This window comes from Pygoscelis adeliae, unplaced genomic scaffold (assembly GCF_000699105.1).
Source record: "Pygoscelis adeliae isolate BGI_AS28 unplaced genomic scaffold, ASM69910v1 Scaffold113, whole genome shotgun sequence".
In the NCBI taxonomy this organism is placed as follows: Eukaryota; Metazoa; Chordata; class Aves; order Sphenisciformes; family Spheniscidae; genus Pygoscelis; species Pygoscelis adeliae.
In genome coordinates this window covers 9,189,397-9,203,991 of record NW_008825108.1, presented here as the reverse complement: position 1 = coordinate 9,203,991, position 14,595 = coordinate 9,189,397, and the positions used below count along the sequence as shown (strand labels likewise).

At 36.1% G+C, this 14,595-nt stretch overlaps 1 protein-coding gene across 3 annotated transcripts in view; it reads left to right on the top strand.

Annotated features, from left to right (window-relative positions):
• The first annotated feature begins 1,521 nt into the window (after positions 1 to 1,521).
• The window catches only part of XPOT (exportin, tRNA), a 25,689-nt gene continuing 12,615 nt past the window's right edge, over positions 1,522 to 14,595 (top strand). Inside the window, exons 1-10 of one of the 3 annotated variants that reach the window (XM_009327578.1) lie at positions 1,522 to 1,659; positions 3,494 to 3,576; positions 4,707 to 4,763; positions 6,342 to 6,411; positions 7,634 to 7,852; positions 8,439 to 8,623; positions 8,900 to 9,068; positions 10,394 to 10,630; positions 10,957 to 10,995; positions 14,078 to 14,140. In XM_009327578.1, coding sequence (XP_009325853.1) covers positions 1,600 to 1,659; positions 3,494 to 3,576; positions 4,707 to 4,763; positions 6,342 to 6,411; positions 7,634 to 7,852; positions 8,439 to 8,623; positions 8,900 to 9,068; positions 10,394 to 10,630; positions 10,957 to 10,995; positions 14,078 to 14,140 — 1,182 coding nt within the window. In that variant the 5' untranslated portion in view covers positions 1,522 to 1,599. The remainder of the gene's footprint in view (positions 1,660 to 3,493; positions 3,577 to 4,706; positions 4,764 to 6,341; positions 6,412 to 7,633; positions 7,853 to 8,438; positions 8,624 to 8,899; positions 9,069 to 10,393; positions 10,631 to 10,956; positions 10,996 to 14,077; positions 14,141 to 14,595) is intronic. The other 2 variants (XM_009327579.1, XM_009327580.1) reach the window with 2 other exon arrangements.

Genomic DNA, 14,595 nt, shown 5'->3' with positions numbered 1-14,595 from the left:
AATAGTTTTACTTGTATAACTCTGGACCAGACCCTAATCGAAAGATGCTGGGGGGGGGGAAGAATAATTTTCCCCGCAGCATTTTCCTTTAATTTAATCTGGTTGGTTTGGATGTTGATTATGGGGAAAACAAGCTGGGGGCTGGGGATGCAGAGGGAGAAGACTCAGCAGAGCAGCTTTAATCCCTAAAGGTTTTGACCCTGAGCGGGATTGCTCTGTGTCGTAAGGCAGCGTGCGAAGCTTGTTTTGCCACGAGTCATCGCTTTGTTCCAGATTTTCTGGTTTCTATACTGCCGCAACCTGCAATTTTTTTTGGTACGAACTCAATTTTACTTATTAAATTGCTTTTCATGATGCATTTTGTTATAGTATATTCTGTAATGAGTTTTATAGAAATGTCTGTCTGTTACCATGTTAAATTTTGGGCTCTCCTTTTCAGGCGTGCTTGCTGTCGGTTGTCACTGTGCCACCTTCCTTCCAGTGGGGGAGGGCAAACAGCAGAGTGTGCATAAGACACGCAATACTAAGAAATCAGAAGTTCTACCTATAGGCATGTAGGCAGCTTCAAACCACAGCTCCTTTGTATTTCGTCTCTTCCTCTTGTCTTTCTTCCTTTCCCCTGCCTCCTACATACTTACATAACAAGGCCTTATTTCAGGCCTAATTAACTATGTTACCATGGGGGGGGGGCTTTGAAGGATAGATGATGGATGTTTGTCCCCTCTTGCTGTTTTAACAGCATCCTAGTATTTGACAAAGATTTTTTTTTTTAATCCACTGTTTTACCAGAGCATTGCAGAACAGCCTGTAGAGGCGCATCATCTTTCAAACATTTATCTAGCTTGCTTGTTAATTTTACACTGAATTTTCTAAATAAAAATCATTGCTAATAAATCAGCACCCATTAGTAGGAACAGAAAACTTTGTTAACAACTCAGTATGAGTGTATTTTGTGGTTGATTTTTAAGACACTTCTCTTGTGTGCGCTTGCTTTAGAAGAAAGTCCTCCTAATGGCTTTGTCCCTCTAGGGGAAATAACTTCATAAATGGGTTTATGAAGCATCTTAACAATCTTAGAGATGAGTAGAGGGGGGTTTTTTTGCAGTTGTGAAGTTTGTGGTGGGGAAAAAAAATACAGCGGTCTATCACTTAAGTAGCAGATTTATGCTTATGTCATATCTTGCTGAAACCTTCTCTGCATGCTTGAAATTTGAGTTCAAGCCTTTCAGTTGAATAGTACACATCATGCTGTTTCTCTGTTAATTAAGATGATATTAGCTCTTTAAGAGAACTGAAATATATGGACACTTCAAATTTTCCTTATTCAATAAGAAGTTTAGTACTATTAAAAGTTGATTAAAGGACTTCGAATTCTGATATCTGTATCATAAGTATGCACATTCATGTTTTGGTGGAGTACATACTATGTGTTTGAGGTTTGTGGGCAAACTTCTGTGGTTGTTGCTGTCCTGCTTTTAATTTTTGTTCTGCTGAGCAAATAAAGTTTCTTTTTCTCTACTTGCAGATGATTGTAGTTTCCCCTCTAGAAGAAGTGGGCAAACCAGTTAGGAGTAGGAAACAAAGAGTATAGCAATAGAGATGGATGAACAAGCCCTTTTAGGGCTAAACCCAAATGCTGATGCGGACTTCAGACAAAGAGTATGTAATTAACTTGCTTATCTCTCTAATAATTGGGGGTGCTGTTTCAGTGCAAAAGTCTCTTATTTTCTTGGGTGGGGGGTTGGGAGTTTGGGGTTTTTTTGTTAACCAATACATAGGGTTCGTGGTGGCACATGCATGTGAGCTGAAGGTCATGTGTCACCAATTCTGTGAAATTATACTTAACGTGCATAGAACTTGTTTTTCTGGGCTCTGACTTTTTCAGTCCTTTCAATTCTTTGCACTTGTTGCTCAGCTCCTTACGTAGGTTCCCACAGAATGAAAAGCAGCCACTGAAAACAATGAGTTGCTTGCAATTGCCCTTTTAATTCTTAGATGTGTTTTTTTTTTAATTTGAATGGATTACTTACCTTTAGTGTCTTAATGAAATGTGTGTTTTTAACTGTAGTGGAGCTTGTATTAGCGTAGAGTAGGTTAAGAAAGTAATTGTGGTATGTGGGTAACCGTTACTTTATAAAAGAGATGCTCCTATGAAAAGGCATTACGATTTATTTAACTATTTAATGAGTAAATATTTCTGCTTACTGATGATTATCAAGTTGATTCAACTGTCTACAAGATAACCTCCAGTAAAATCTTTCAGAAATGAGGATGTTAATACCTTGGTTTTGTGTTCATAAAACAAATCCTGGAATGTATAAGAAAGTTAAAAATGTAGTTTGATACAGCTTAATATTGCTAAGCAGCCTGTTAAATATGTTGATTCTGGGTGTTTGTCCTTTTTGAAAGGATGGATATAGCTAATCTCTAGTGTTCTGTTAATAGAATATCACTAAAATTTGAAGCTTATAGACTTATTGACCTTTTAACTATGCAGTCTGCCTAATTTTGAAATATTTTATAGTAAAAGGTGACTTACTTTCTCACTAATCGTGTAAGATGTAACATATAAAGGACGTATCAAACAATTTCTAGTAAAACCATTCAGTATAAGAAAATTACTAGTACAGCCTACAGGAAGTGAATTCTTGTTTTAAGGACTTATTTCAACTCACTGAATAATTACTTTGGGAAATTACTTTGGTGAATGGAAACAATTATGAACTAATGCAAAAAAAACCCCAAAACAAACAAACCAAAAAACAACAGCCAAAAAACCCTCTTGAAATACATGCATTCATAGAATTGAAATAATGTTGTTAATCTAATCTCTGTTTCAAAAGTTATTTTACTGTTTTGTATAACAGGCCACACTAAATCTTAAAGCAATTAGATCAAGTTAACTGTTGTCAAAAGCTATTTAGAAGTTCTGATAAGCAACTTGATTATTTAAAATTTGGTAGAACTTCTTTCCAGTTTCTGTAATAGATTCATAAACTGACGGCTATCAGGTGATCAGTGTTTGAATGTTAGTTGAGCTTGAGGTGTAGAATGCAGCCAAAGTGGTGCAACAAAAATAGTGAGTTGTTTTCGGTGAAAAATCTAAATCACTCTCTCTTAAGAATTTGTGGAAGGAATTTTAGCTTGGATGTGAACTTCCACCCAAATGAAAAGGCCCTGAGCAACTTCCTCTAGTCGACCCTGTCTCCAGAGTTCCCTTCTAACCTCAACATTTCTCATTCTATAACTTCTATATTCCAGTAACAAAAATCTTTGTATTGAATGTAAAGTGGAAATGGGTACCTATGATATTAGCATTTGAAGAAACACTCTTGCGTTATGGTAATTAGGGAGTCATATAAACACTTGGATGTATCCCAATAGTTTGGTTTTTGGAAGGAGAGCTGTTCAAATGTGAGTCTAAGTGTGAATGAGATGTCTTGCTGTGTGGTTTGTTTGCTCTTTTCAATGAAACTTACTTGGATGTTTGCAGGCACTAGCCTACTTTGAGCAGCTGAAGATATCTCAGGATGCTTGGCAAGTCTGTGCAGAAGCATTAGCTCAGAGTATATACAGGTAATGTAGATAAGAATCATTGCTTATTTTCATAGTAATATGTTTGGGTCTGGTTTTAGCTCTACAGCGTAATAGGCAAACTAAATTGCTGAAAGTTAATACGGTCTTCATACTATTTTTAGTATCATAGTTGGTCTATGGCTTCTGTATAATGCCTTTCAAGGAAGAGCAACATATAAATAAAACTCCATATTAATTTAGTAGCCTAAAGACTACTGCTTTATGAAATCCATGAAAAAAGAATGAGTTCTAGTGCTATCTTTTGGGGGAGGAGAGGAGTGCTGAAAATTTCCTATTGTGAGACTATAGGCTTTATATGCAGTAATCTCAGTAGTTCCTTGCCCCTATTTTATGGAGTAGGCCATCCCATTTTTCAAGATGCAAAGAGTGTGTAGTCACCACTATTTTTGCACAAAGTTGTGTATTTAGATCTCAAATACTAGGTTGTTGCTGTATCACAGAATAATTCAGGTTGGAAGGAAACTGAGGGAGGTATATCTCCTGAATAACAACAGTGATTTATAGTGAATGCTTTTTAGTATATGATTTATCAAACATTCTGACTCCAACGGAGGACGCAGTAATTAACAAAACCACACAAGACTTGAAAACAGCATTTTATAATCTTTACCAAAATACATTACGATTGTTACAATTTTTAGACAATAAGATAAACTTGTGTAGACTATATAGCATGTGGAATGTCCCTTCCTAATCTATACCTCAGTTTGTCTTCAGCTTTGCTTTTTAAGACACCATGTACAACTTGCGCTTAGTGTACTAATGGACACCGAATGTATTATTGAAGCCTTTTATAAAGGCAGGATACAATAGGTGTTGTGGTTTTCTATGTTCAGTACTGAAATGAAAGCATAACAAATTGGTGGCTATAGAAAAAAGGATTATAATATCAAACATAAATATTAGTTTAACAGTTGCTCATTTTTACCAAATGAACTGCTCGGGTATTTGTCATTTTTGCTTTGAAGTAATAGCAGTAGCATTTTTGTCTGGTGCACAGTAATTCTTGGATTTGCCAAAGGGACAACCTGGTTGTAGCATTTGAGGAATTTTTTTCTTCCCAAAGAAGTGTACCATATTGCCATGAGTAACAGAATTTTCTTTTCTAGTGATGATCACATCAAGTTCTTCTGCTTTCAAGTTCTGGAACATCAAATTAAGTTCAAGTGAGTAATCTTTCTTGACACCAGCCATATACATCCATTTAATTTTCCCTTTTTATTCTGCTTGCAAAGAAACTTAAAATGGTATCTGTCATCTCAGTGTGGTTGATGACACGGCTTTAATCTGGTCCAGAGGACTTTCTTGTATTTCTTCACCTTTTTCTGGGAGAGGAGTAGTTTGGTTTTCAGCAGCTGTTGGGTTTTGAGCAGCATGCTCTACTTAGCTAGTCTAATACCTGTGTATGGCCCAACACAGACCCAATTGCCAAGGATTGCTTGAAACTTGCTTAGCCCTTCCTTTCTGGAGATTCAAGCCTTACTCGGTACTCTCACTGATTTTTTGCAAGAGAGAGTCCTGCAAGCAGCAGCCTTGCTCAGTACAGGGTCCTGGACTTCAGACAAAGCCCTATTCATTCAATAACCATGGCAGAGATGTTAAGAGAAATAGTCTTTTCACTGAGTGGTGTTTTCATAGAATCATAATTTTAGGAAAAAATACTTTGAAATATTTTTCATTGCATGGAACTGTTTGTTTGTTTTCACATTTTGGGCTCCTTTGGTCTGGACTTGAACATCATGGCAGAGGTGTCTGCCTCTTGGAATATCATCGTGACTGGTTGGGATACACTGAACATGTGGGTCAGGCTTTAGATAGGAATAAGATGTATTTTGACTGATTTTTCACAATTATGTATCAGAGCAAAAATGAAAGACTTAACTTTCTGTGATTTTATTTACCTGATTTTACCTCATTGTCCATCTTCCTCTGCTTGTTCCACTCCTGTCACTTGCTTCCTGCAGTATGTTTTCTCTTGTTTTCCTGCTTATTTTCTTTGACTGTTTTCAGTGGGGTTGCTTTTTTCTTCTCCTTAATGAATAGTTACTTGTGACAGGAACACTGGAGTCTCATTCAGCAGTCATTCCTGTTAAGGACTGTACCAAACCTATAGCTAGCTCTATTGGAAGGAGAGTGTTCTCAGCTTAGCTAGTCCTGGGAAGGAACATGTTGCGTGGGGGTAGTATTTGAGGTGGGCTGGGTATAATGTCAAATTTTGCCAAGACTGTATATATGACGTAAAGCAGGATTACTTGTGTGCTTTTTTGTTTTGACATATGTCTGATAATGAATGTACTGTAGGTCAGATAAATGAAGGACTTCCTTGTGCTCACTATTGACGGTCTTCAATGTGTAGTAAACAAGTTTGAGCATATACAGATGTCTCTTCCTTCTCCCCGTGGCTTACGATCAAATGGTTATTTTTATCAGGGGCATAAGTCCTGTCCTAACATCTGCTCCTGATAGAGCAGCTTTCCTGCAAAATTTCAAGCTCCTACTCCAGTATAGGAGGCAGTAGTGCCTCAAAATGTGATCCATTAATATGGGCAACATGTTTTTTCCTTATTTTTATGTCTTTGATTCAAAATTTTAACATGCAAATAGCTGTGTAAATTCCTTTTCTAGGAACCTTTCATTTACATTAATGTGCAGTATTATGTGCAATATTAAGAGTTTTTTGCCTTACTGAATGTTGCGCTTGTCATGAAGCAGTTGTATTTTGATCTCATTATGCTTTGTTTCAGATACTCTGAACTTACTGAAGTCCAGCAGCAGCTAATTAGGGAAACACTGGTAACATGGCTGCAAGCACAGGTAAGTATGTCCCTTCACAGCAGTCCTGTGTAGTAGGCTTTTTAGTAGGCTAACATAAGGCATTGAGTGTGGGCTAAATGTTTAATCTGTCATTTGAGTTTAAAGATGGCTTCCTGAAGATACATGGTATCTGATGGTTAAAAGCTTTTAACGTGCTAATCTTTATTAGAAATTCTTTAAATCAGATGTCGTAAAGAAGTCTGTGCTTGAACTTATTACTAAATATAAAACTCTTATGTCAGATAATGATTGTGGTTTAATCAGTTGTGTGTGAAATGAGTAGTATTAAAAGTTTCCCTTTAGGGAGGTATAATCCAGATTCCTGATGTTCCTGAGTGTCTGGAGGAGGAGCAGTAATTCTGTTTTTAAGACTCTCCTGGCCTAGCTCCTGTCTGCTTAGAATACTAGCAGATGTTTATGAACGAACAGCATCATTCCTCTGTTACACTATGGCAGAGTACTGGCTACTTGTTCTTGTGGAATTAGTTACTGTAGCTGAACATGTAGTATCAGTTGGACCCAAGAGTTTGCAATCAGCGGAACCATCCGGTGGGCTGATACAAGTCTTTGGCTATACCTGCCATTATCTAGTTATCATTACACTTCTGCACTGGAAATTAACATAGTTGCTTTGTTTGTAGAAAACTTAACAGTAGGAAGTGGAGTGTACTACAATTTGGAAAAGAACAGGTCATTGTGAAATATATTAAATTGCTTTTAATTTTTCTTTGTGGCAAGCGGTTCTACAGTTAGGAGGAGTTTATGGAAAAGGAGGAGAGAGAGAGGGAGAGTCATAGTGACAGATTTTTTTTGTTTTGTTCTTCCACCTGATGAGCTTAGATTTAGAAACTTCCTTTACTATTCTTAAAGCTAACATCTAATTTAGGCACAAGCTAGCTACAAGGGGACTGTAACTTGTTTTCTGGAAGTTCTTGTTTCCTCCTTTCACCAAACTAACAAATTAGCTTTTAGTCTTTGAATAGTACACTTAATGTCTTAGTACTGAATGAAAGGCTTAGGACTGTATCACCCAGAGAGAATGTTTTCCCTGTTTCATTACAATTTCGCTAAATTTTCTTAATCCTTGGAAAGGTAAGGCTTTTCATTGATCTCGGCCAGGAAGAGAGGTAGTACGTTTATCACTATACAGAGATCAACAAGCATACATGATTATTCTCTAATTTAGTAAGAATATACAAATAAAATATCTTGTTTCTACCAGATGCTGAATCCCCAGCCTGAGAAGACTTTTATTCGCAACAAAGCAGCGCAAGTCTTTGCATTACTTTTTGTTACTGAATATCTCACAAAATGGCCCAAGTTTTTTTTTGATATTCTGTCAGTAGTTGACCTTAATCCACGAGGCGTGGATATGTACCTCAGAATCCTGATGGCTGTTGATGCTGAGCTGGTAGACCGGGATGTTGTTCATACATCAGAGGCAAGTTATTGTTTTGCATTAACATTTGTTTTAAACTTCCCAAAAGTTATCTTACTTTAATTAGAGCAGAAGACTTGTAGAGGTGGTGGTTTTTTCCTATGGCAACTCTGCCTTGGAGACGTTAGGTGGTTTAGATCCAAAAGCCGTATGTTGTTTAATATTTTTTATAATTTCATACTTTTCAGTTAATGTAGTTTTTTGCTTGAAGGGCTAGCAAACAAAAACTAATTGATTAAGTTAGCCAATTTAATGTTAGACTGACTCATTTAAAAATGTTAATTTCTTTGAGTGCCTGTTTTAAGGAGTGCTAACATCAAAAATCCATTTAATGACCTAGAGGACTTTTCCCCTTTTTCTGCCTTTCTTCAGTGTTTGGGCATTGCGATAGGGGGAAAAAAAAGAGCAAAAACGAGGGTATTTTGGTTTTATTTCTTGCAAGAAAAAAAAGTGCTCTCTTTGGGTTTCTGATTTCAGTTATTTGTCTTGCTAGGACAAGTGGTGTCTGGTAGTGGATACAAAAATGCTACTAATTTGACAAGATGCTAATCTATGACAACACTGATTTATCCTTTTTCTGTATTGATAGGAGGCTCGTAGGAACACCTTATTAAAAGATACTATGAGGGAACAGTGCATTCCAAGTTTGGTGGAATCTTGGTACCAAATCTTACAAAACTATCAATATAATAACTCAGAGTTGACATGCCAGTGCCTTGAAGTAGTTGGAGCTTATGTATCCTGGATAGATTTGAGCCTCATAGCCAATGAAAGGTAGGGTTTTTTTGATGGAATATATTTGCAAAAATGACCTTGATAGCAGAGTGATTGACTTTGCAAGCCAAGCTGATATAATGGCCAAAATAGACACTACACAGTTTGCTGGGTTCTCCTTAAAATGTACAAAATGCTGGGTTTAGTCAGTACAATAGACTTTAAAACTGTCTTATAAAAAGAAACCATTGTAAATATGCACACAAATAATATAAAGCTTCTTTATGCTTTATGCTACTGGGTACATATAAAAATGAACTTTTTTTTTCTCTGAAGGTTTATAAATATGCTGCTAGGTCACATGTCTGTGGAAGTTCTCCGGGAAGAAGCCTGTGATTGTTTGTTTGAAATTGTAAATAAGGGAATGGACCCAATTGATAAAACAAAATTGGTTGAATCTTTATGTCAAGTATTGCAGTCTGCTGGCCTCTTCAGTATTGATCAGGTTTGTATATTGATTTTTACGACAGGAATGAGTCATAGGTTTCCAGCAGTTCTTAAATAAGCAAATGAACAGAAAACTATAAAACTAAGTCCACAGATTAGGGAGAATGAGTTGTGCTTCTGCATCAAAGCTAAATGCTTCTTACATTTTTCTCAAATTAACAGCTTGTTATTAATATTCCTTATTCATTTAAAACACACTGCATTTCGTTTGTCCTCAGCATGAGTTTTTCATTTTAGAAGCAAGGTATTAGTAACTCCTCTGTTCCTCTCCTAAAGCGTGTTGTGCTTACTGTTAATGCTGCTTCTGTGTTTCGTTGCCTTGAATCTTCTCTTCTAAATGGAGCTGTAATAGGTATTGTAGCCAAGGGGGAGAGGTTGTTGTTTTTTTTTTATGGTGAGACATTAGATCAGCTGTGCATAATTAGGTAGGGGAAAGAGCTTTTTTAAGGGCACGTATGCTGTTCTGCATGTCTGCACCATCAGACATGAGGCTTGAAATTCTTACCTGTAAGCTGGAAAAAATATGTGCTAACTAAACACACATTCCCTGGCAGTTGCAGTGTTTAAGGAACTACCTGCCATGTTTTGAGAAAGAGGAACCAGTCCTTATGAAGCTGTAGTCCTTAGATTGCAAGGCAGTTATCTTTTAATTTTTGAAGTGGTTGTCAAATTTGTGTTCCTACTAGAATGCAGAAAACGTGCATTCATCAATTCAGGAGGTGTTCCTCTAAAAACCTTACCTCGGGCTCTCTGAGGAAGACTTGTTATTCTTCTCCTTTTGTACAGTTATGGCAGGGAGCAAAACATCTGTTTGGGGTGACTGGTCTAGGGGTATTTCTCAATTCTGATCAATGTATTTCTGCAAAAGCAAGCCATAAATATTTAATATTAACTCACTCTTACAGGCAGTACTGAAAGTTACTCGTTATCAGTATTTCTGAAGTGAGCTACAGCTGTTAATTCTTTGAAGTTTTCCCATAAAAAGATTTTCCTCTTATACAGCCTAAAATTTATGGTAGGTATGTGCTTCTGCTTTTATTTTGAACCTGCTTCTTGCTGTAAAGTAAAAAGAGACACAAACTAATCTGAAGTGGTGAAGCAAGCTGCTGTTGTATAATGGAGGACAGCCGAATCTGGCATTGCTTTAATTTTTCTCTCTCCGTTCCCCAGGAAAAACTAACCAGGCAATTGTACTTTCCATCTAGGAGACAAATGTTGGTTTTACTACTTCTACATACAAGACATGGGTAGTACAGTCTGTAAGCTCATGCCATTTAAACATGAGCTCTGCTAGTATTTTTGATTGGATGTCTCTTCTTGCAGGAAGATGATGTGGATTTTCTAGCCAGATTTTCTAAGCTGGTCAATGGGATGGGGCAAGCACTAATAGCTAGTTGGACTAAACTGATAAAAAATGGTGATATGAAGAGTGCTCAAGACACCCTGCAAGCTATTGAAGCAAAAGTGGCCCTAATGTTGCAACTGCTAATTCACGAAGATGACGACATCTCGTCTAATATCATCGGCTTTTGTTACGACTACCTTCACATCTTGAAACAAGTAAATATGTCTGGCTTCGATTTAACATCACTTTTTGACATATGATTTAGTTTGATTTTTGTGGGAATAATGAATCTCATACTATGTGCAAGGTGACTTGCAAAATAGTTTTTTTGACTAATTAGCATTCAGTATCTAACGGCTGTGGTCATGCTATTTCTATAGTGTTGTTTAGAAATCTGAAGGAATTGGGTTACATCTTGCATTAAGTGGAAAGAAGGCTTGCAGATCATATGGCTATTAAAAAAGCAAACCTGTCTTTTCCTATTAGACACTGTTAAAGGAGTTACTGTACAAAAAAATAACACTTGAAACTTATTTTACAGCTTTCTGCTCTTTCAGACCAACAAAAAGCTAATGTAGAGGTAAGTATTTTCTTTTTACTAGAGATTCTTTTTTTCAAGAACACATTGGGTCAGAATCTTTCATTTTGCTGAAACAAATCATGTTTTATTTATATGGCTTAAAATGTGCATGTGACAATAATTAAAAGGGAAGACTTAAAAGTAAGGACAGTATGTTCCATCTTCTGCTAAGTAGCTACAGCTGTTTCTTTAAATAGTAAACCTACATTGAATTGTGTATGAAGATGAAAGCTATTTTAGAGCTGGTCTTCCCAAGCAACCCATAAGCATATGTTGGTAAGCTCCTGTACAGTCTGTACTGTTGATAGAATGTTCTTAAGTCAAGATAGAACAAGAGGGTTTTTTCCTGAAGCTTTGTATTTTTATTAAATCATGCCCTAATTCCAAAGGATTGGAAGAAGTATGGGAAGGGTTATCAAATTCAACCCTTGATAGTATCGTAAGTTAAACTTATGAAAGAAGCTGCAATTCAAATGTAACAGTTGTACTTATAATGAGCAGTTATATGTTAAGCATTACATTGAACTATATATTAAGCTTAAGTTTATATGCTTGAGTTTATACATAAACTTAAGTTTATATATAAAGCATTAAGTTTAACAAATAAGGTTTATGTCCAGTTTTGGAGGTAGTAAACTTGTTTGGTTTTTTCAATGCTGTCCTTTTTTAATTTCTTTTCCCTATGACACTTCTGCAGCAATGTGGATGTACTAATTTAGATGTTGAACTGGTTAGATTGGTGCAGGTATTTTGTAAGTTCATACAGCTGACAGCTGTTTTTCCTTTTCCTTTTCAAAGAAAACTGAGTTCTGTACCTGTTCTAACATGAAAAGTTGAATTTGAATAACTGTGGTCTAGATTATCTTGATCTGGTTTTGTCTAATGTCTGTTTAAATTGGATGAGGTAATAAGAGAAGTTTGATAACATCACTGAATCTTTTTTGTTCTTATAACTGGATCAAACCAAATCACTACTGCGGTGCATTTAAGAGACTTAACATTTGAATGTGTTACTGTCCCGAAATCTGTTGTTTTGTTAAACTTGCTTTCATACTGAAGAACTTCGTGTTATAATTATTTCTTAATTTTACTGAGCACTTCTTAAGGATTTGGGTTAAGCTGAGAAGCAGTCATACCAATCTTTCTTCTTTCATCCAACTCATAATAAGAAAGTATTTGGAAATAGTCTAAATCTTATTGTTGTCTGTCTTAAGCTTTAAGTTGTGTGCTTAGCAGCATTCCTTTAAAGTTTTGCACCCAAGAAGTTCTCACTTTCAACTTGTTCATTATTTGAACGGAAAAAAAGGGGATCTTGCTTATTGTGCCTTTGAAGTTCCAAAGCTTTTTCTCATCAGCAGGATCACATTTTTAATTTTTAAAATTACAGGTATTTCTAAGCATTTCTAGCTACAAGCATATCATGTTAATGTTATTTTAATTCTGTAATACCACTTCTTACAGAGAAGCAGAGACTTCTCACAGATGATGCTGACATTTGGTGTCAATAAAAAGCCTGATCACATTCTTGCTATTTGACCGTGTTCTTCCTCAAAGTATTACAAGTGTCTATTTCTGCAAGATCACCAAGAATTTCACCTCAGTAACCTAAGTTTAATTCATTGGTCCATTTTGGTGTTAAAGAACTTCGGGTTTTGCACTTAAACTGAAAAATATGTAATCATGATTCATTTGTCAAAAGTGTGTTTTGGTTTTTTTTAATTTACCTTGTTCCTTTGTTTATTATTTGTCTGAAACGTATGGCTATCCACATTCAGAACCTCCAGTACTAGAAGAGAATCACAAAACGCTAATCATGTTCTTGCTGGTATGATCAGCATTTTCATTTGCTATAGTTATTATAAAGGCTGTTGGCTATTGAATTTAACCAATATGGGAAAAAAAAAAAGACACAAGTTGTTTTTTTTTCACCTGGTAGTAGGTATAGGGATGAGGTGATCTGTAATGCTGATCAAATACCTGTTATAATTCTACTGAGTCTTCTCCAATATTCAGTGAATCCATTCCTTGTAATAAGTATGGGGATATGTCCTGCCCCATTACTTGTTGCTACTTAATATTCTCTTAGAATTCTAACACTTTCTTCTTGTCGTAGATATAAAAATGGTCTGCCTCTGATTCAGTTTTAATTATTCAGAATAGCTTTCTGTCCATTTGGAATATTTATATTAATACACATTTTTGTAGGTTCCCCAGAACAAACAGTTAAACTAAAGTGAAAATTAAAATATAATAGATTTTTAAACACTTGGTTTAGGTAACTGTGTGTTACCTAATGTCCAACTTCTATCCATCCTGGAAAGCATGAATGGAATGGAGTACTCCAAGTATTTTAAACATTAAATCAGAGTTCTAGAAACCTGAACTAGTAAATGCTTAGTAAGATCAAAGTGATACATTTAGAGTTTGAGACTTCAGTAGAGATGAGATCAAGTCTTTATTCCTGTTTCAGGACTTGCGAACAGTCCCTACTAAGGTGAAATTGCACATCAGTGCTTTAACTGATCTAACAACTTGCCACTGCTGAAAAGGGAAGGTTTTGCTTTTCTTACTCTTGTTTGCTGCTCCTGGCCCTTAGTCTTGGATTCTTTGCTGAACCAATTCAGCTTGTTAACCTGTCCCAAAAAAAACCCTTTCAAGGATGTTGAGCTATTAGAGAAGTTAACGTTATGGCTAAGCTGACCTGCCCCTTTAAAATAGGATCTTGGACAACCTGTTTAGCTTCCTCTGCCTAGTTCAGTCATCTTAATTGTTGCTTTCAGCGTGAACTGAACAGCACATTACAAGCAGGAAACAAAGCCAGATAATACTGTCAGAGACTGAGAGCTCCAAGTCATCTATGCTGTGTGACTGGAATGGCATCTGTGTATTGTTTGGATATAACCCATCTGTTTTAATTTGGACTGTTACTTCTGCTAAACCTCTGAAAGTAATAATTTAAATAGGATTTAAAATGTTTGTAAATATTTAACACTTGGTTTAATGTTTCCTTTACTGTAGGATTTCAGCTGTTGCTTCTTGTCGCTTGTTTGCTTCTATGCTTACAGTTCTGTTTTTATCTTAGGCGATCATGTTGGCTGTTATGAAGAAGTTGACATATGATGAAGAATATAATTTTGAAAATGAGGTATTGTGTTATATGAATGAACAGATAAATGCAACTTAAATTACATGTAGTAAGACTTGCTCATGCTTTTAAAGTCCATATTTCTTCATAGACTAAGGATTTGAAGGTAGGAAGCAAAGGTCTGTAGGCTGAATTTTTTTCCTATGTGGAAAGCTTCTTTAACCTCTGGGCATGTCTGCATAGGACAAAACAACATAGTAAAGGGATATCCAAGTAAGTTCAGTTAACAGAATATTTCTGGCTGCATTTGTGCCTAAGTATTCCTAGGCAAATACAGCTGTGCTGTTAGCTAAACATAGCTGTTGAGCTGGCTTGTTCAGTGTGAGTTTGTGTGTTTCTGCACATCGCTTCCATCTTGCAAGAAGATTTGAGAAACATTATGTAACGAAACTCTTTGAGATGCTGCTTGACCTACTTCAGATGGTCAAACCTCTGCAAAAATAAGCTAAAGGAGG